At 34.4% G+C, this 23117-nt stretch overlaps 2 protein-coding genes across 5 annotated transcripts in view; one reads left to right on the forward strand and one right to left on the reverse strand.

The window, feature by feature from the left end:
* The window catches only part of ZC2HC1A (zinc finger C2HC-type containing 1A), a 49953-nt gene extending 42465 nt beyond the window's left edge, over window positions 1–7488 (forward strand). For both annotated transcript variants that reach the window (XM_053896219.1, XM_019453321.2), the window contains 2 exons: window positions 207–314; window positions 4969–7488. In XM_053896219.1, coding sequence (XP_053752194.1) covers window positions 207–314; window positions 4969–5134 — 274 coding nt within the window. In that variant the 3' untranslated portion in view covers window positions 5135–7488. The remainder of the gene's footprint in view (window positions 1–206; window positions 315–4968) is intronic.
* Window positions 1–23117, reverse strand: part of IL7 (interleukin 7) — a 95322-nt gene that overhangs the window by 22389 nt on the left and 49816 nt on the right. For 2 of the 3 annotated variants that reach the window (XM_019453330.2, XM_019453329.2), the window contains one exon: window positions 12369–14326. The exons of the other annotated variant lie outside the window; for it this stretch is intronic. In XM_019453330.2, coding sequence (XP_019308875.1) covers window positions 14207–14326 — 120 coding nt within the window. In that variant the 3' untranslated portion in view covers window positions 12369–14206. Of the gene's footprint in view, window positions 1–12368; window positions 14327–23117 lie in introns of those variants that run through there. 3 annotated transcript variants of the gene reach the window in all.

Here is a 23117-nt window from a genome sequence, read left to right on the forward strand (position 1 = left end):
GATACTGTTAGTAAATGCAAAGTGCTTTGGATTATTCTTAGCTTTAAATATTGTTTTCAGATTTAAAATAATTACTTGTATTTTAATCTTTTGAATTCACCTCTCTACAGCTTCAAATTATTTTTCTAATCATGCAAATAAGCAATATGAGAAATAAATGCTTACTATTTTTTATGTTTTCATTATGTCATCTCTTTCTCTCTTAGAACTAACATCAAACCTCGAAATTCCACACCACCTAGTTTGGCACGAAATCCTGCTTCAGGTGTGCTTACAAACAAAAGAAAAACATATACTGAGAGCTACATAGCCAGGTATGTTTAGCTCTGAGATTGTAAGAACTAAAATAAAAATGAATATATGTAGTTTTTTAAGGACCATATACAAAAATATGTATCAGACTGTTAATAGAAAATCTAATTTTCCTTTACTGTTAATGATTTAGTTTGGTTTTTAAGCTGTACACTAAAGAAATAATTTAGGCATAAATAATAGTTTCCTATACCTTGTAGTTATTAATGTTGTAAATGCTCAAAGTAATCTGTTCAGTTTCACTGGATTCATTGGTATTTTATATCTTAATTTTAAGTGCAACGTAGTTCTTTTTACCTCAACAAATTGAGTCATAGACCCTTTATACCACTGGTATTGTAATTTTCAGCAGCATTTTAATACATTTAAATTCCCCTACTGAGGTTGTGAATATCCATGTACTTCCCTTTCTTATCTGTCACAATATTTGTACAACTTTGACATTCACTCCGTGTTTAAGCATATAATGAAATCCTTCCAGTTACAGCTAGTATATATATATGTGTGTGTGTGTGTGTGTGTGTGTCTGTGTGTATCAATCACAACTATTCCAGAAAGCTTTAAGGCAATATACAGAGATACATGTTGAGATACAATATTATATAAAAGTGTGTGTGTGTGTGTGTGTGTGTGTGTGTGTATTCCAACTATTCCAGAAAGCTTTAAGGCAATATACAGAGATACACGTTGAGATACAGTATTGTATAAAAATGAAAGAATAGGAAAAGGAAAAATGAGAATTAAAAGATAAAGCAAAAAAAGGAATGAAGTTAGTCCACAGCCTAGCCCTTGGCCATAAATTGGGTCCAAACTTTGTAGCAGCCAGAGTACAGGAGAAGAGAAGAGTAGTTACATGATTGATGTTATATTTAAAAAACAAAAATTATTTCTCTTTGAAAGCACTAGTCTCAAGGCCTCAGAAATCTGCCTGTGAATTCTTATGAAAGAGGAACTGAGTAATTTAATGGATAACTTTTTTTTCCAGCTTTATTGAGAAGTAATTGCCATACATCACTGGATAAGTTTAAGGCAGACAGCATGATGGTTTTGTTTTACATATATTCTGAAACAATTACCATATGTTTGGTTAACATCCATCTTCTTAACACAGATAGAAGGAAAAAAGCAAAAAAAAAAAAAAAGATTTCACCTTGTGTTGAGAACTTTTAGGATTTACTCGCTTAGAAACGTTCCTATCTGTCACACTGTTTGCTGTAGTCATCATGTTGTACATTACATCCCTAGTACCTATTTATCTTACAACTAGAAGTTTATACCTTTGACCACCTGCCTCTAATTTATCCTCCCCATCCAATGGATAACTTCTTAATTAACATCTCCACTGTAAATACAGTAATGAATTTCATAGGGTGTTTTAAGATGCCCTCAATGCAGGCCTATAACATGAATTCACCAAAAATTGTTGTGATATATATTTGTGATGTATAGGTATATATGTTGTCCGCTTTTGTTATAAGTATATAACATACACAGTTATCCATTATTTAGATTTAATGCAGGGTTAGATTTTCAAGTATCTAAATCCTAGCTGTCAATCTTGGTTGTTACCCTTCAGAACAAAGCACCTGTGAAACTTTCTGAAAATGAACAGGTCCACATCCCTCCCAGAGAGTTTGAATTCTTTGGTTTGGATTTTTAAAGTTTTAAGAGTGATGTTTAGGCATAACATGGAATGAGAGCAATAGATGAATAGGTGAATTACTACCTTTCCAGCTACATTCTTTAATAAACATTGTTTGTCTCAGCTGAGGTTTTGATGCATGTTAAGTATTAAAGAAGTGAACTTAATGTTTCTTGGATTCCTGACATGTGGTTGTACTATGTTGTTGTGTAAGTATAGGGCCATTCTGAGTATAGAATTAATATTCTCTTATAAAGTAGAAAGCTTAATAAATACATGCGCTTGAATAAAAAGATCATTTAATCTTTCTAAAGAGGTAGACAAAAGAAGTGTCAACAATCAGGGGTAAAAATCCATTAAAAATGAGTTTGGGTTCTTTTTTTTTTTGTTTTTCTTTTCTTTCTTTTTAAATGGTTGATATGTGATAGGAAACCCTGAACCTTGTTCACTTGACTTACTACCCTACCCAGATGGAATAATTACAACCATAATAGATGAAGAAATCTCATAGATATCTTTTCCTGCAAGTTTGAGAGACTGCATTTTCTGGATGGTTCTTCCACCCAAAATACCTAGAAATAACTACACAAGATGGAACAAATATCCTTTAGAATGTATAGCTTAGCTCTCAGAAAAGTAAAGGAAACCTCCACAGGTAAATAAACAAAGGAAACTAGAGGTCAAATGGGTAAATTAACCCTGACACTGCACTTACATTTGAGGCTTTACTGATCTTCCTGTTGAAAGGCTTGGGTTTTAATGTCATTGTGGGAGAGAGGAGTTGGTTTGTTGGACTTGTACAAAGTGGTGCTTTAGAAACTCAACTTTGCCTTCCCCTCTCCTCATGCCTCTTCTCTAAGCCAGGACTCTTGAAATGCTCATCCGGAGGCACAGCTAGATGTAGTGACATGGTAATATATGACATTTGGCATTGGGATTACTGACAGGAAATAGGGAATGATAGCAAGAAGTGTCAGGTGTGTCTCTTTCCTGGAAATCCTTGCCCCCATCGTGGAGCTGGTCTTTGACCGTCCAAGTGACAGCCTGGGTGTGAAAGAACAAGATCTTATAAGTGTGTGTAGGATCAGTTTAATTGGAAATTCTTTGTCCCCCAAAGGGAACGAGTTTCTCATGTAACACTCCATGGACATAGCTTTCAGTTTGTCCTGAGGGATGTCTGGTTTCAGTGGACAGCATATAAGCTCTATGGCCTGGAAGCACAGCTGGCATTCCACCTTTTTAAAGGTTTTCATTAAAGAAGGCTGGGAAGCTATCCCAGTGTCAGATGTGTCCACAGAAACAAGGAGTTCAACTTAGGCTACATTATAGGTTATATTAAAATAGAAATGATTATAGCTGACATTCTTGTGACATTTCTGTTTTTAAAGAAAATTCTTACATGTCACCATTAAAGAGGGAGACTGATACAGAATTCTGTTAAATACATTTTATTGATGTAATGACATTCCCTTTTATTCCGAATTTTCTAAGTGTTTTTTTAATCAAGAATAAGTGGTGAGTGTTATTGAATATCATATATGTACATATAACTAATATTTTTAAATCCTTTAGTCTGTTTATGTGATAAATTGTATTAATATATTTCCTAATGTTAAATCAGTCCTATGTTCTGAAATAAATCTAAAGTGTCCTGAATTACATGTTTGTAAATTGCATTTGCTGAAATTCTTGAAGATATTTACATGTATTTCCAAGTTAACAGGTAAAATTTATTTTAATTTTATATTATCTTATTAGTTTGAGTTTCAAACAACCTTTGAAAAGAAATTGCAGAATATTGTTTTTCACCTCCCCCTTTTGGAAAAGTTTAGTAGAATTTACCATGTAAAACTGTCCTGAGTCCATTATGTGTGTGTGTACCTACGTGATAAGGAGGGGTAGTCTGTTAATTACTATTTCATTCATAATTTAATGATTATGTTTGTTTAGTGCTAGTTTATTTGAAATCAGTTTTCATAAGTACATTTTTCTAGGAAATTTTTCATTTCATCTGAGTTTCAAATTGCTAGCATAGAATTGTTCTTATAATTTTAAATCTCTGTTATATCTGTAGTTACATCCCTCTTTTATTCTGAATATTGTTTGTTCCTTTTTTGTTGATCAATCTTGAGAGAAGTTTTCTTTGGCATTTTAAACAGACCAAATATTTTGCTTTCTTTATCCTTGTCATGTATTACTCATTCACTTACTCGTTAAAAAAATATTTACTGAGAGATGAGTTTATGTCCAGTACTTCTCTTGATCCTAGCCTAGAGCAGTAATAAAACAGATAAAAATCCTTGCACTCAGGGAGCTTACAATCTTATGGAGAAGACATAACATAAATAACATATACTGCATGTCAGATGGACAACAATTAAAGCAAAGGGGGACACAGAGTTCAAGGTGACAGTGAGAGGGTCCAGAGCCATGAGGGTTGCAGTACAGGGGATAAAGGATGAAAGAATTTGAGTGTGTTAGTGTAACTAAATTAGAGCAAAGGACCTAATGATAATGATGAGAATTTTAAAAGATACTATGGATACAGTGAAAATAGCATAATAGATTGGGAGAAATTATGTATTTAGTTTTATATATATGTTATATGTACATATTTATTACGATGTATATTTGGAGGAAAGACCTCCACCTTTCCTCAGGGCAGAGTTCCAGTTTTCTCTGTAGAGATGGTTTTGCAGAAGGGACACCTAAATTTCCATCATGCTCCCATTGTAGTAAATACATTGTATATTGAGGAGATGCAAAGTGTGGTGGCATTTGTTCCTGAAAGATTCTCATAACAGGGACAAATAAAATGCCAAAGAAGACATTTAGAATTTCATTATTACCTAAAAGGGATTCTTTTTTTTTTTTAATCTAAACTAGAAGAATATTAAAAATGAGGTTAAACAATGTTTTAGTTGTACTTAATATTTTTATGTTGTGTTTTCTAAGGGTTATGAAAACTACTGACAAGAACTTTGTGTTTCCACTTTTTTCCTATACTTCTTCAGGCCAGATGGAGACTGTGTATCTTCACTTAATGGCGGAAACATTAAAGGCATGGAAGGAAATTCAACAGGACACTTACCAAAATTCTGCCACGAGTGTGGGACTAAATACCCTGTAGAATGGGCAAAGTTCTGCTGTGAATGTGGCATTCGAAGAATGGTTCTGTGAACAGAGTCCAAAAAAAAGCTAAGTCTAAAATTTTATGACTGTTGCTGCTTGGACAGCTAAGTACTTCCTCTAGTGAATTTATGCTAAAATTATTCAAAATACTTTTTTCAGCAATTTTTGAAGCATAATCTTTGGCTGTGTAATGTGTGTGTGTATATATTTGTGTACATATACTGTGTATAATAAATACCTGATGCCCCAAACTGTGCCATTCAAGGAAATATTCACTCATCTGTCAAAATAATTTCAAGTGGAATCATTAACTTAGGTGTTACTTTTCTGTTATTGTTGTTAAAGCACATGAAGCATACCTCCACAAAATCAAACACTAGTGCTCAGTCCTGCAAGCTTTAGGGATGATCATTACCTTGAGCAAAAAATCAGAACAAACATATTTATTATTGGTGCCTATTTTCAGATAGTATCATAGGATGGGATGCTTGAAATTTTGGAAATGAAGAGAATATTTTTAGTTACAACTAGTTATGTGAGATCATTTCTGTAGAGCTTGCCAACAATTAATTTTATAAATATTAAAAAAGAAAGGAAAAAAGCCCCACGGGTCTAGGTTGTCCTTTACTCGGTATATCATTCATTAATTTTATAATTTAAAGGTCTTTACTCATTCTTTAAAATGTAATTATGCAGTTTCCTTTTTAGAGACACAAGACTGAAAAATACAAATGTGTCTTATTCCAGTCATAACTGAATGATTTTTTTTTTTTACTTATTTGTTAGTTGAATGTATACTCTATTTCTAATTGTATCTCCATATTTCATTTTTTTCATAACCTCATGTTTAAAGAGTTTTATTTTACTACTTTTTTTATTTGCAAAGTTTGAAAATAATATAAAATGCATAAATTTCCTTACAAAATTCCACACATTTATTTCTGTGTAATTAGAAAAAATTATTTTTAATAGATTTTAAAACAAACCACCTCACCTAATAAATAATTTAGATAGTTAATCATTAGCAATTTTTAAATTTTAATTTCCCTTGAAGTATAGTTAGATGTAGTTATGAGTAGGTCAAGAGAATATCTAATTTTCCTACTTATATTTTCTTTTTAGTGTTTAATGCCAAAACACCATTCACATCACAGTAAAAACCCCACTGAAAATGCATTGCTTTAATGCATTAGCTGATTTATGTAATTAAACATTCACAAAAATTTAATTATACTTTAATTTTGGCTAAAATGTAGCTTTTAATCATTGTCACTTTCAATGTAACAGTATTTAGCAGATTTCTTTGATCGCCTATGCAGCCATATTCTGTAATTTATTAGTAATTTCTGTTGAATGGAAAGAGCTTTGATCTTATAAAGTTATAAGCAAATCTTTTATAGGCAGTTTATAGCTTCTCGTTTATGACTGTGATCAACTGTAAGGGTTAATGTAGAAATTTGTGGCTTACAATTTTTCTGAAATTTATTTATGCTTATACTTTGTAATTGTATTCATTAGTTTTTGGGGTTTTTGTTTTTTGTTTCTGTTTTTGTTTTTCATTCGGGCAGGGTATGTAAACTTGAGATAATGGGAATTGTTATTCTATTTTCCTTATGGTTTCTTTCCTTATTTTTTATTAACTTCTTTTTTTCTGGTTGTCTTCATTCAGTCAAATTAGTCTTTAAAAAAAAAGTCCATTTATTAGAATAAGCTGTAATTAATTTAGGAGAATAATGTACGTATTAGATTTTCATTTCTATAATATGTTATTCTGTCTTAATTGTTATAAATCATAGGAAGAACTTTAAACTTTGTTTTACCTGGAACTGAGCACTATTTTTTTTTTAAGACCACATAATTTTTGCCCAAGGGGAGGGGTAGATAAAATGAACTTAAACAGAAGTGGCACGTGTTTGTTTCTCACAGAATTTTGCAGTAGCAAGTAAATGTTACAATGTACTACATGGAAAATGAGTTGGTAAAAAAAAAAATCATCCAATTCTAGAACCCAGAGATTATTATAAATAGTAAGTTGGTGAAGTATACTTATGAATTATGAAACATGTTGTGACAATGTGTTTAAATGCATTTTTATATTACTTACATATATTATTCTCACATTGATTTGTTGTGCAATAGTTCAGTTTATGAGAAATTTTCCTAGATCATTTAGTTTATTTTTATTTATTTTCACAAGTATTTGCCAGTGTGGTAGAATAAAAAATGATTATAAGCTTAAATTTAAAATGTAAAAATTGCTTATATATTATTCTGAAAGTCATTAGCTTGAAAAAGTAAAATTATTATGGTTGCTGTTGTCTCTTGTTCACAGTTTTTTATTATAAATATTGTCTTCATTTTTGAACCTATTCAATAAAGATGAAGCAAAAAAAAAAAAAAAATTCCAGTCGGTCTTTATTAATGTCTTAGCTTTTACCCAGACATAGGTAGAAAGATAAGAGCACACTGAAATATGAAGAAAATATTCAAAGTCTAAATACAAATTTTTTTAAATGACAGAAAGTAGCTTTTAATTGGCCATTTTTTTGTGCCATCAGCTTTTAAAAAAATTGCTATTACTTTACTGAATTGCAGTGTTTTCTGACTTCAAAGTATTCTAAATGTTTCATTACAAGATTTCTAATGAATAGTAAAGTCTCTTCATGGCCAGTAAAATATAGCAGTTGAAAACATTAGTGAACTTAAGATTGATAGAAAACGTTGCGTGTATATTTCGAATTAGGTAATGTTACAGTTAATGGCAAAAAGTATTGGTTTGTCATCAATACTTAGTAATTTTAGACTATCATATTTAAAATTTTAAACAGGAGCTGTCTCTAGTAAAAATATAATCAAATTAGGGGCACCTGGGTGGCTGTCGATTAAGCATCCCATTTCCGCTCAGGCATGATCTGGCGGTTTGTGAGTTTAAGCCCTGCATTGGGCTCTGTGCTGACAGTTCAGAGCCTGGAGTCTGCTTTGGATTATCTCCCTCTCTCTGTCCCTCCTCTGCTTGCACTCTGTCTCTCTCTCAGGAAATGAATAAACATAAAAAAATTTTTTAATATAATTAAACATGTTTGATTTGTACTCAATGCAATATATTTGCATTGTAGGTATATGTATTTTATGTGGTGGATATATTTTTAGTACTAAGATAATTTTTCCAACTGTGTTACTGAATTGAGCAGTAGAAAATCATTAAAACCAAGTTAATGATAGCCACACTTATTTTCATTCAGAAGTTTTTTAGTTAATTACTACTATCAGGATACTCATTATATGTAAGTTTGCTTGGCTTATACGTGGATTGCTTTTTTTGCCACTAGAGGGTGCTTTTAGATAATTTAATATTACCAGCTTCCAATTTTATTTTAAAGGCCTCTCCGCAACATAGATATATCTATATCTATCTCATGACATTATGGAGATTTATAAAAGATAGTTTTTATTCTTCATTTTGTTGTGACTTTAATAATTCATAAGCTGTTTTTTTTTAATGTTTATTATTTTTGAGAGAGCAAGAGCAAGCAGGGAAGGGGCAGAGAGAGAGGGAGATACAGAATCGGAAGCAGGCTCCAGGCTCTGAGCTGTCAGCACAAAGCCCCATGCGGGGCTCAAACTCACAGACCGTGAGATCATGACCTGAGCTGTAGTCCGCCACCCAACCCACTGAGCCACCCAGGCGCCCCCATATGCTGATTTTTAAGAACCTTAATCTAGCTCATTTTAGGCACCATTGTGGTAGTAATTAATAGGAATGTTTAATATTTAACCCTCACATTTTGTTAACAATTTATGCATCTCAAACCTATTACTCAAACATTACCAGATACTCTTTATGCTATTACTTTAATATTTCATTTTAGTTGTACAAGAGTTACAATCTTTTTTAAGATAAGAATTTTTTTTAATCATCTAGCCTAACTTAACGATATTTAATATAGGTGAGTGACATCTACTTATTTTATTTTTTGTTTTGTTTTTTCTTTTTAAATGTTTATTTTGAGAGGGAGAGAGAGAGAAAGAGTGGAGAGGGGCAGAAAGGGAGAGAGAAAGAGAACCCCAAGCAGGCTGTGTACCCTCAGCATGCAGCCAACACAGGGCTTGATCTCACAAACCACAAGATCATGACCTAAGCTGAAATCAAGAGTCAGATGCTTAACCAACTGAGCCACCCAAGCGCTCCTAAGTTTTTAATTCCAGTTAGTTAACATACCCTGTTATATTAGTTTCAGGTGTACAATATAGTGATTCAACAATCCATCCATACATACATCACACAGTGCTCATCACTGACAAGTGCACCCCTTAATCCCCATCACCTATTTTGCCCATTTCCCCCATCCCTCCCCTCTCGCAACCTCAATTTCTCTGGTAGTGACCAGGGATGCTGCCAAACATTCAACCATGCACCACACACTCATCCCCACAACAAAGAATGCTAATTTCTTGGTTTGGATAAATGTACCATGCTTATGTAAGATGTTAGCGTTAGAGGAAACTTGGTAAAAGGTATGCAGGAACACTCTGTACTATCTTTGCAACTCCTATATATCTGAAATTATTTCAGAATATATAAATAAAGCTTATACTTAAGGGCAACATACAGCTTCAGAGTCAAACAATCGATATTTTCATAATTTATTTCTATTACAGGGTACTATGTACTATAGCTGAAATATTGTTTTGGTTTTTGCAAATTACCTGAATCATTCAATGAAATTTATATTGCCAGTGATATATGTTGACATTTTTGAGACCAATAACATACTTTCAAATGTCTTCAAAGGGGTCTTTAATCATCTTACCTAAAATACCTCCTCTGTTGATCAATCTTGTTTTTTCTTTCTTTGTTTTCCAGAGAATTTGTTTTCTGTAATAATTTTGTTCATTTGTTGAGTGTTGCCTTTTTTGGAATATATGCTCCCTGAAGGCAGGGACTTTCTTGTACCTCTAGGTCCAGAACTGTCACATTAGAGATGGATACTTAATAAATATTTGTTGAGTGAATTATCTGTATCTGTGTTGCATCTTCCTGTTAAGTGGTATTCAAAGGATGGGGCTTTTTAAACCCACTGGGCTGTGAAGATAGAAGTCCCAACCATAGTATTTAACTTAACCTTGATGAAAGTAACTCCTCTTTCTTAAGTATAAAGATGTATTTGTCTACATATTTAAACTTTTTCACAGCTAAAGACAAATACTTTCCTTTCTGCTGGGAATGCTGGGTAAGGAGATGATAAGGTAGATATCTGTGATTTTATACTTTCCTGTCAGATCTTTCTGATTCTCCTAGAAAGCTTTTACTTCACCTGATGAGATGTTCTTCAAACCAACCGCCTTTCACTTCATAGGATTTGGACCATTTCCAGAACAATTTATGAGTTCCTGTCCAATTAAATTCTTAGGTAAAATGTTCCCATTTGATTCAGATTATTTTCAAACATAAAATTTGTGATAAGCATCAAAGGTAGAAATTGGCAAGCACATGCCCATCTCTCACATGGTAGCACCTGGTAGATTATTGAGTTATTTGTTGACCTTAGTGGTGGCACAAACGAAAAAATCATCAATCCCACCCGGGAAGTGTGGAAAGGATGGGACCCTTAGTCTGTGTTTTAAAGAAAGAAAAACAGGAGCAGTGAGCCCTAAATTGTAAATGTTTCCACAATATTCCCCATGTAAGATACAGATAGAAAATTGATTCACTTTGATAATAAGATCTTAACGTGTATCTAACCTCCCCCCTACTTAGAAAATTTGTTTTCTACAGAAAACCGCAGTTTTTTCTTACCGTTGTGTATGAAGAGGATGTAAAACAAATAAATGAAAATAAACCCCAGGTTATTCCAAACCAAAGTAACCATTTTGCATCTTTCTCAAATACTAAATACTTGGTGAATCTAGGTGCATACATATATTTTGGTACTGAGACATAAAAAACTGTTGGAATTGGTGATTATCAATGTACCTACCTATTGTATTTTTCTTGTCCTATAATATCTCCACAGATTCTATTATTTGGTCAGAATCAAGACTGAAAGCTGTTTCACAACAAAGTTTAGAAATGAAAATTCCATGGAGATGTTGAGAACACAAAGCTGTGGAGTCCTATTGGTTTAAATTAATTATATGCTCCTATCATATCTACCTTTAAGTAAGTTGTATTTTATTCCAGTAATGTATTTTTTTGACAATTAGATTTTTATTGATACACTGGTTTAATGTGATTTGTCTTTATGTATTAACCACCATATACCTAGCTTTTCCCATTAGAAGCTTAAAGGAACGCAAAAGATCATATACTTTTTCAGGAGAAAACATTTTAAACAAATGTGGATAGAAAACAAATTATGTAAATAATAAGTTGTATTTAAGATAAAATATTAAGATGAATCTGATCAAATAATAATTCCTGATACCGGAAATTAAGTGCTGGGCAACGAAAGGAAGAAATATTAACATTATCTAGAATCATCATGGAAGCCATAGCAATTGAGGAGAAAGGAATTGAGATGCCCCTTGAAGTTTGAGCAGGATCTGTAGTTTTAAGAGAATTGTCTTAATCCTGGAAGGAGTATTTCCTTCAACGGATTCCTTGGGAGCCTATTCTAAAAGACTTTTAATTGAGACCCTTTATATAATGCAATATTCCCCAAAGTGCATTTAGGTAATGGATTTTACATAAAAGTAGTGCTCTCTAGTCAAATTTTGGAAATGATTTTTAGTGTTAAGCTTTTTTTTTTAAAGCTGTATGTGTTTATACATCCTTTAATATACTTGTATAAATTGTAAATCTCTGAAAGAAAATTTATCTGACTCCAGAACTCAGAATCCTCCCTCTTTTTATTTTTCTTTTTATATTTCTCCTCCTCCTCATCTTTCTTCATCTGTGCCGTCATCATCTTTTTCTGTAGCATTGATGAGGATTAGGATTACTTGGGACAAACTTTAGAAAATACTGCTTTAAAGCATTGTATATGTGCATACCGGAAAGAAAATGTTCATTGGGATAAAACAAGTCTCTAATTGGAGAGTAAAAATATAAAAATATAATATCCAAGTTAGTTATTAACTAGCCTGCCTTGTCTCCACTTACCTTCCTAGTGGGTAGGAAACAACGAAGGTAAATACAACCATAAATGCCTGGGTATTTTTTTTTCAAGCATTTGGTACACAGTATAGGCTGAATACTGTTTTGAGTGTGAATTTTCTCTAAAATTCAAACATATCATAAACAAATGAAAATCAAGGAAGAAAATTTTAATAACTTATTGCAAGCATTTAAAAATATTGTTCTTTATTTTGCCATAATCTTGGAATTCTTTTCAACACTTGTTAGGGATGTTTTAGACAGGCTTCAAGGAACACTTTCAAGGACAGTTTGAAGAGTTTGCCTTAGAAACTTAAAATTCCCTCATTTCTACAGCTGATGGTTTACCGACAATACCAGTTCATCAGAGTGAAGGTGTACCACACAGTTGACCATGTTTTATGGTGGAAGGAAGCATAGCTTACTTGGAAAAGTCCATCTGAAGAAAGAGCTTGGTGAAGAATCATTTGCTCCTGAAAGTGTTAGCCCCCTTTTCTGGAGTTAATAATGAAAACCAAACAAAAAACATACTTGATTCAAAGCCCTATTAATGGAGCAGTCAGTGAATTCTGTACAACTGTCTGTACAATTCTACACAGCTACCTGCACCAGTGAGGGTGAAACGCCATAGGATTTAGGGAGAGGGAGAAAGAGAGGCAGGGACACAAACCTGAACCTAGAGGAAAGTCTTAACACCACACACTGGCACCAGAGCCTCATCTGAAGCTCAAAGCTGGTCAGCACTTTACCAGGTGGTAATGAAAGCGTAAAAGAGCAGTAAGGCTGTGAGTTAAGCAAAGTGGTGGCTGTTGAAGGACTCTGGCCTGGCTAGAATAGGTTTTTCATTTCCCTTTATAAGTAAGCAAAGACTATTGGCAGACTTTTCTAAACTGGATGTGGTATATACAAAAGCTTCTTTTAATAGACTAAAATTTAACATAGAAAGCAAAGTTCCTGTTCTTATATAGTTTTGGGTCCTGGTTTCATGCACATTCTGAGTAATAAGGTATTAAAAGTCACATATTCAATGGCAGTGAGAGATCAAATAGTGGTACAGTATTAAAATCTTGTTTTAAAAGGCATTAAGTGAATCTGACAGTGTTATTACATAGGCCATTTATTATCAAAGGAGGAATGTTATCCAAACTAAGCAACGTTTGTAATACTGTATGAAAATATTTGTATATAATACAGATACAGTGTCAAAATTAAATATACACATTTCATTAATTAAAAGGTCAACATATATTATTCTGTTAAAAATATACTTCCCAAATTGCAAACTCATTTAGACAAATTTTATTACATATAAATGACCAAAATAACTCAGTATTATGGTTTAGCATCCTTAGAACAGGTGAGTTTCTATTTTGTGAAACTATTCTTTATGGTCATCTTAAAACATTTGCTATACCATCTAGTGAAGGCACTGTGTTATACATTCATGTATGATTACATGTCTTAATCTCTCTCTTAAATCTCTTGTACTCCTTCATACTGCTGCTGCTTTAAGGTATATGACTCCTCCTCTCATGGACGTTACCCACATCTCACTGTTAATTCTGAAACATTTTCAGCACAGAGACACCAATTTCCACTCTCATTGTAGGATGCTGATGCATAAAATTAATTTGATAATAAAGCAATGTTATTTTTTAATCCTTGCAACCTTTATATACTTCACAGATTTTATCTCTTCTTCTGAAATTTTAAAACAGGTTTAAAAAGTATTATTGCAACTAATAGTTTACATGGATTATCTTACAAAAATCACAGAATTAATACTGATTGATTATGTCCAAAAACATATAAAATAGTTTGTTGATTGCAGCATTTGGTTTCCACTGTCTGCGTCCATCTAGTTCTAGTTCTATTGTATGAATTTCTCAGCTGCTGTAATCCACTTTTACCAGGAGGCATTCTGTCACTTCTAGGGTATTCTACCCCCAAAAACTGTATGAGCAAATAGATTCTTGGAAGATACAACTAAAGTCATATGTCTTTATATTGCCACTCCATATTTTTCAATGTTCTTTAGAGCCCCTCAAAATTTTATTCCAACAAGTTTTTATCTTTTGTAGTAGTATCCCTAGGAAACACAAGCTCTTCTGTTTTCTCTGTTCCTTTAAAGATTTGCTGTCTTCCTAGAAAAATAAATTTAAAAAGTTTCAAATTTACATTAAAAAAACACCTTTTAAAATATTCAATTATTAATTTCCATCCTATTAGGTTATGCTGAAAGTTTGGTGTAATTGAAAAGGGAGAATCTTGAATGATATTTTTTGAACTATGATTTCTAACTATACTTGTGATAATTGATGTGGAGGAAATTCAAGATTGTTGTGGCTTAAGATTTAGGATCAAAGAGCTACATCAGGTGGCTGCCATTTTCACCACTGCAACAGTGTACATGCTATTGAAATTCTGCTGAAATTTACATGGAAAAGATATTTGTAGATTACTCAATCGTCTTGTTTAATATAGAAAAAAGTGTATTTTTTTGTGGAAGGAAGAATTAACACTGAAAACATTCAGGGTATTTTGGCAAAGTTGATTGATGATGATCTACCTGATTGAGCTTGTGCCCTAAGGTCCACCCTGACAATCTGGTTGGTTTTCACTAGAGTATAGAAGACACGTGCCTCAAAACTAGTTTTCAGGCCCTGATGAAAATCTTACAAAAGGCTACCTGTACAACCTACAGAGAGTGGAGAAAGAAATACTTCACACGGAATAGATACATAAGGGAGCAGCTCTGTATACACTTGATCACGTTCCAGTAAACCCCTGGAAGGGGGATTCATGGAGGGTAGCGTAATTCATCTTTTGGATGACAACCAATTATTGAGTGTTTTCTAGGTCACGTATTGTGTTCCATGCTTTACATACATTATTTCATTTTATCTACTTAATGACTTTATGAAGTTGATGATTTTGCCTCCATTCACAGATGAGGGAACTGAGCTGCAGAGGATAAATAAGCTACCATAGTCATGTAAGTATAATACCTGTGGTTTAAGATCATCTGTCCTATTATTAGTTTAGCCACAAATTGGGATCTCTCTTTGTTATATATTTAGTAACACTAACACATAGCCTTTAAATAATACACTTAAAAGATTAAGTAGATTTCAAAGAAAAATATGAAGGAGAATTTCTCATATTCATTTTATTGAGGGTCTAGGACATCTTCACAAAATACAAACTGAAATTCATAGGACTAAGCAGTTTTGAAATGCATAGATGTGAAAATTTAAGTGACATTTCCTAGGACACCAAGATTGAGCATTCATTAAAAAGACAAATGCAAAAAAAACATGATTTTACCTCTGTAATCCTGGGAACACAGATGTTATCTCCCTTCTCTAAGCTTTGTTTCCAAATTTTCTTAGCCAGAAGCCCTCAATGTATTTATATTGCTAGTGTTCATTTCCACTCTTCCAGTTCAGCTGGAATTCCTATGATTTCCTGAGTCCCAGAGCATGCAACTCCCCCTCCTTCTTTAAGAGAAATAAGGGATGTCCATGCTCCCATATATCTATTGGTGGAATAACATTATAATAGTAACAGAAATGTGAAATAACGGAAATAACCCATCATTGCTATGAATCAACTGTCTTCGTTTTCCATGTCCCACTCTAGTTAATATTTACATCATTTTTAAGTTCTGTATTAAGCTTTTACTTAAATTCTAGTATAGTTAATATACAGTGTTGAATTAGTTTCAGATGTACGATATAGTAATTCGACACTTCCACACATCACTATGTGCTCATCACAAGTGCACTCCTTAATCTCCATCACCTATTTAACTCATCCTCACACCCATCTCCCCTCTGGTAACCATGTTTCTTCTCTATAGTTAAGAGCGCTTCTTGGTTTGCCTCTCTCTCTCTCTCTCTCTTTTTTTCCCTGATGCACATTTGTTTTGTTTCTTAAATTCTTTCCTGCTTTGTTGAAGATTCGTTGACCATATAATTGTGGGTCCATTTCTGGGCTTTCTGTTCTGTTCCATTGATCTCTGTCTGTTTTTGTGCCAGTACCATACTGTCTTTGATGATTACAGCTTTGTAATACAGCTTGAAGTTTGGAACTGTGATGTCTCTGCTTTGGTTTTCTTTTTCAAGATTGCTTTGGCTCTTCAGGGTCTCTTCTGGTTCCATACAAATTTTAGAATTGTTTGTTCTAGCTCTGTGAAAAATGCTGGTGGCATTTTGATAGGGATTGCATTCAATGTGTAGATTGCTTTGGGTAGTATTGACATTTTAACAATATTTGCTCTTCCAATCCACGAGCATGAAATATTTTTTTCATTTCTTTGTGTCTTCAGTTTCTTTCAAAAGTGCTCTATAGTTTTCAGAGTACAGATCTTTTGCCTCTTTGGTTAGGCTTATTCCTAGGTATCTTACAGTTTGGTGCAATTCCAAGTGGGTTCGATTTCTTGATTTCTCCATCTGCTGCTTCATTATTGGTGTATAGAAACGCAACAGTTCTGTATGTTGGTCTTATATCTGGCAACTTTGTTGAATTTGTGTGTCAGTTCTAGAAATTTTGGGATGGAGTCCTTTGGGCTTTCTACATAGAGTTATCATGTCATCTGCGAAGACCGAATGTTTGACTTCTTCCTTGTCAATTTCAATGCCTTTTATTTCTTTTTGTTGTCTGACTGATGAGGCTAGGACTTCCAGTACTATACTGAACAACAGTGGTGAGGGTGGACATCTTCGCCGTGTTCCTCACCTTATACGAAAGGCTTTCAGTTTTTCCCCACTAAAGATGATATTAGCTGTGGGGCTTTCATATATGGCCTTTAGGTGCTGAGGTATGTTCCTTCTATCCCTACTTTCTGGAGGGTTTTTATCAAGAAAGGATGCTATATTTTGTCAAATACTTTTTTCTGCATCTCCTGAGAGGGTAATATGATTTTTATCCTTTCTTTTATTAACGTAGTGTATCATGTTGATTGATTTGTGAATATTGAACCACCCCTGCAGCCCAGGAATAAATCCCACTTGATTATGGTGAATCATTCTTTTATGATACTGTTGGATTTGATTTGCTAGTGTCTTTTTGATAATTTTTGTATTCATGTGCATCAAGGATATTGGTCTGAAATTCTATTTAGTTGGGTCTTTGTCTTGTTTTGGAATCAAAGTAATGCTGGCTTAATAGAATTAGTTTGAAAGTTTTCCTTCTATTCCTATTTTTTGGAACACTCTCAGAAGAATGAGTATTAACTCTTCTTTAAATGTTTGGTAGAATTCGCCTGGGAAGCCATCTGGACCTGGACCCTTGTAGTTGGGAGATTTTTTATTACTGATTGAATTTCTTCACTGGTTATGGGTCTGTTAAAATTTCCTATTTCATCCTGATTCAGTTTTGGTAGTTTATATGTTTCTAGGAATTTGTCCATTTCTTCCAGATTGCCCAGTTTGTTGGCATATAATTGCTTATATTATTCTCTTACAATTCTCTGTATTTCTGCAGTGTTGGTTGTGATCTCACCTCTTCAATTCATGATTTTATTTATTTGGGTCCTTTCTCTTTTCTTTTGTTAAGTCCAACTAGGGGGTTATCAATTTTGCTCACTCTTTAAAAGAACCAGTTCTGGGTTTCTTTGATCTATTCTTTTTTTAAATTTCTGTGTCATTTATTTCTGTACTAATTATTTTATTTTATTTTATTTTATTTTATTTTATTTTATTTTATTTCCCTTCTTCTGCTAGGTTTGGGTTTTAATTGCTGTTCTTTATCCAGCTCCTTTAGGTATAAGGTTAGGTTGTGTATTTGAGACTTTTCTTGCATCTTAAGGAGACCTGTATTGTTACATACTTCATTCTTAGACTGCCTTTGCTGCATCCCAAAGGTTTTGGGCTGTTGTGTTTTCATTTTCATTTGCTTCCATGTATTTTTTTAATTTCTTCTTTGATTTCCTGGTTAACCCATTCATTCTTCAGTAGGATGTTCTGTAACCTCGTCTTTCCAAATTTTTTCTTGTGATTGACTTCAAGTTTCATGGTGTTGTGGTCTTAAAATATGTGTGGTATGATCCCAATCTTTTTGTACTGCCTGAGGCCTGATTTCTGACCCAGTATGTGATCCCTTCTGGAGAATGTTCCATGTGCACTCAGAAAGAATGTGTATTCTGCTGCTTTTGGATGCAATGCTCTGAATATATCTGTTAAGTCTATCTGGTCCAGTGTATCATTCAAAGCCATTGTTTCCTTGCTGATCTGCTTAGATGATTTGTCCATTGTTGTAAGTGGGGTGTTAAAGTTTCCTACTATTATTGTATTATTATCAATGAGTTCTTTAAGTTTGTTACTATTGTTTTTCTTTTTATTACTAATTTTATTTTTTTCATTTACATCCAAATTAGTTAGCATGTAGTGCCACAATGATTTCAGGAGTAGATTCCTTATTGCCCCTTACCCATTTAGCCCATCCCCCCTCCCACAACCCCTCAAGTAGCCCTCTGTTTGTTCTCCATATTTGAGTCTCTTATGTTTTGTCCCCCTCCCTGTTTTTATATTATTTTTGCTTCCCTTCCCTTATGGTCATCTGTTCTGTGTCTTAAAGTCCTCATATGAGTGAAGTCATATGATACTTGTCTTTCTCTGACTAATTTCGCTTAGCATAATACCCTCCTGTTCCATCCACATAGTTGCAAATGGCAAGATTTCATTCTTTTTGATTGGCGAGTAATACTCCATTGTATGTATATACCACACCTTCTTTATCCATTCATCCATCGATGGACATTTGGGCTCTTTCCATACTTTGGCTATTGTTGATAGTGCTGCTATAAATATTGGGGTGCATGTGTCCCTTTGAAACAGCATCCCTGTATCCCTTGGATAAATACCTAGTAGTGCAATTGCTGGGCCATAGGGTAGTTCTATTTTTAGTTTTTTTTTTTTATGAACCTCCATACTGTTTTCCAGAGTGGTTGCACCAGCTTCCATTCCCACCAACAATGCAAAAGAGATCCTCTTTCTCCACATCTTCGCCAACATCTGTTGTTGCCTAAGTTGTTAATGTTAGCCATTCTGACAGGTGTGAGGTGGTATCTCATTGTGGTTTTGATTTGTATTTCCCTGATGATGAGTGATGTTGAGCACTTTTTCATGTGTCAGTTGGCCATCTGGATGTCTTCTTTGGAGAAGTGTCTATTCACTTTAAGTTCTTTAAGTTTATTATTAACTGATTTATATATTTAGGTGGCTCCACACTGGGGGCATAAGTATTTACAATTGTTAGATCTTTTTGATGGATAGATGCCTTTATTATGATAGAGTGCCCTTCTTCATCTCTTATTTCAGCCTTTGGTTTAAAATCTAGTTTTTCTGGGGGTGCCTGGGTGACTCAGTCAGTTAAGTGTCCACCTCTTAATTTCAGTTCAGGTCATGATCTCGTGGTTTCATGAGTTCAAGCCCTCCATGGGACTCTGTGCTGACAGTATGGAGCCTGCTTGGTATTCTCTGTCTCCCTCCCTCTGCCCCTCCTCACTCACACTGTCTGTCTTTATTTATTTATAAATAAACTATTTAAAAAATAAAATGAAATAAATAAAATAAAATAAAATAAAATAATAAAATAAAATAAAATAATAAAGTCTAGTTTGTCTGAGATAAGTATGGCTACTCCAGCTTTCTTTTGATGCCCATTAGCATGATAAATGGTTCTCCATATCCTCATTCTCCATGTTGAGGTGTCTTGGGCTAAAATCAGTCTTTTGTAAGCAGCATATCAAGGAGTTTTTTGTTTTTTTGGGTTTTTTTGCCCATTCTGATACCCTATGTCTTTTGATTGGAGCGTTTAGTCCATTTCCATTTAGAGTAATTATTGATAGATATGAATTTAGTGCCATTGTATTACCTGTAAAGTCACTCTTCCTGTAGATTGTCTCTTTTCCTTTCTAGTTTTTGTTGCGTTTGGTATCTCTTTCCTGCTCATAGGGCCCCCTTTAAAAATCCTCACAGAGATGATTTAGTGTTCACCAACTCCTTTAGTTTTTTTGCCTGTCTTAGAAACTCTATTTCTCCTTTTCTGAGTGACAGTCTTGCCAGTTAAAGGTTCTTGGCTGCATAGTTTTCCCATTTAGTATGTTGAATTTATCATGCCACTTCCTTCTGGCCTGCCAAGTTTCTGTGGATATGTCTGCTGCTAACCTTATGTGTCTACCTTTGTAGGTTCAGGACCTTTTGTCCCTAGCTACTTTCAGAATTTTCTCTTTACCTTTGTATTTTGCGAGTTTCACTATGATATATCATGGTGTTGACCTGCTTTTGTTGATTTTGATGAGAGTTCTCTGTGCCTCTTGAACTTGAATGCCTGTTTCCTTCCCCAGATTATGGAAGTTCTCAGCTATAATTTGTTCGCATAAACCTTCTGCCCCTTTTTCTCTGCTCTTCTTCTTGGACTCCTATGATATGGATATTATTGCACTTTATGGAATCACTGAGTTCCCTAAGTCTTTATTTGTGACCTAATAGTTTTTCCTCTTCTTTTCAGCTTTATTATTTTCCATAATTTTATCTTCTATATCACCTATTCATTCCTTTGATTCTTCTATCCCCATTGTGATTACATTCAGTTGGTTTTGCCTTTCAGTTAAAACATTTTTTATTTCAGCCTAACTAGTTTTTAGGTCTTTTATCTCGGCAGCAAGCGTTTCTCTGGTGTCTTCTATGCTTTTTTCATGCCCAGTTAGTATTCTTATGACTGTTGTTCAATATTCTTGTTCAGATATTGCTTATATCTGTTTTGAGCAAATCCCTGGCTGTGGTTACATCTTGATCTTTCTTTTGGGGAGAATTCCTCCATCTTGTCATTTGTCTAAGTTTCTGTCTTTTCCATGTTATGAAAGCTTGTTGTTTCCTGCTCCTGAGAGTAGTGCTATATTAAGAAGGGATCATACATTGTCCAGGACCTGGTGCTTTAGGAAGTGTTTCTGGTGTATGCTGTGTGCAGTCTCTACTTTTGTGATTTGGCTGCTCTTTCCCCAGGTCAGTCCTCTGCAGAGTTCCCCCTTGTTTGCAATGGGGAGTGTTTGGGCCTTTATAAATAGGTGTATTTGATTTGTTTGTTAAAATAAGCCTGATTTTTTAAAAAATCCTACTCCAAAAAAAGAGAAAAAGAAAAGGAACAAAAACAAACAAGCAACCAAAAAACTTTATGCCTGATTCCAATGAGAAAGAAAGAAAGAAAGAAAGACCTGATCCAAAAATGGGAAAAGGAAAAAAACCCAAACAAACAAACAAAAATTATAAGCCTAACTAAAAAAAAAAAAAGGCCAGTCCTATTTCCACCAGAACCGAAGCAGAAACTTTGGAGCACTCTATGATCAGTAGACCTGCTGCATGCGGGGTGTCTGTGTTGGTCCTCTGGGGAAGAGACCTGCCGTGCTTGCTCACAGACCTGTCCTAATAAAGATGCCCCTGCAGGATACAGGGGGGCAGGTTTTGGTGTAAGTGGCTCCAGCCTCCACTGGTGGTGCTGTATTGCTCACTGAAGCTTGTTATGTGGCAAACACTTTTTAAAGCATATTATATAATCATATTTAATTCTCATATAACAGAGGTAGCTACTTCTATTAGTCTTAATGCAGAACTGAGGAAACAGGGATTCAAAGAAGTAACTTTTTAAAGCTCATGCCATCAGTCAATAGTACAGTTGAGATGTGAATCCAGAGTCTGACTCCAGAGGCTTCACTACTGGTATAGAAGGGAGATAGAAACTACACTTGAATCAGCAGCTAGACAAGGCAGTAATCACTTCCTACATTGGTTGCCACTGAGTCAGCTGAAAGAGGTTTGTCTGGAGAGCATGCCTCGTGTTTAGGGTATGCAGCAATCTCAAGGGTAAGATATTTCCTACCCCATACCTACTTCCCTTCCCCTTCTGGACATATTCAGTCTGAATTACAAATGTCCTTTTCAGTCTATCCAGAATGCATTCTCTTTCTAATTTAATGTTGAATATAATCTGAACTCAATCACTACATTGACCCTCAAAATGGGATTCTGAAAAAGGCAAAGAGGTTCTTTAGGTGTGGATCAGAGCAAGATATTCAGACAGATAGGAGTTTGAATCCCAATTTGTTCTTTTACTAGCTGTATATCCCTGGGGAAATTAAATATTTTGAAGCTCAGTGTCCTCATCTCTATAATGGCAATACGACCACCTCTCCTAGGGTTATAGAGAGGGCTAGATACATAGTGCTTAATAAATGATAGTACTCCTACTTGACTTACTAGGCATATCAATTCTGAAGGCATCACACCTAGCAAAGGATGGGGTGTGCTTTATTGAGGGGTAAGTTCTAGGAAATAATGCCACAATGCACAGTCTGGGCTGGGCTTTCTCTTTGCACTTGTCAGTTCAGGTTCTCTCTCCAACTGGGGAGCCTTTTGGACTCCTGCTGCTCTCTCTCCAACTGGGGAGCCTTTTGGACTCCTGCTGCATACAGGGCTAGGCTCCTGGGGAAGTGTTCAGAGTCCTCACTTTGACTTCAGGTCTAAGCCATGTTCTTCAATCCAGCTTCTCTGGCAATAAAGCCCCACTTTTAATTCATATCTGCCTTCTGTGTCTATTTCCCAATTCATTCACAGAATTTGGCCGTAAAATCGGTCTACAGTTGAGGCAGGGTGGTGGTATGAGAGATCATAGCGTCGAACCACACCACCTAAATTGAACCCCAGATGTACCTCATACCAATCTGTGACCTTGGGAATGTTTCTAACTTTTTCTGTGTTGTAGTTTCTTAATGGTACATACTTGCAGGATTTTTGTAAAGTCTGAGGTAATATATATATAATACCTAGAGCAGTGCCTGGTACTCTCTTAGCACCAAATAAGGGTTGTTAAAAATAACATATCTGGAGAATTTGTGTCAGAGTAAAGAACAAATAAGAATCCTACTTCCAAGCCCCA

Source organism: Panthera pardus, unplaced genomic scaffold (assembly GCF_024362965.1).
Source record: "Panthera pardus isolate Hobbes unplaced genomic scaffold, ASM2436296v1 HiC_scaffold_7, whole genome shotgun sequence".
Taxonomy (NCBI): Eukaryota; Metazoa; Chordata; class Mammalia; order Carnivora; family Felidae; genus Panthera; species Panthera pardus.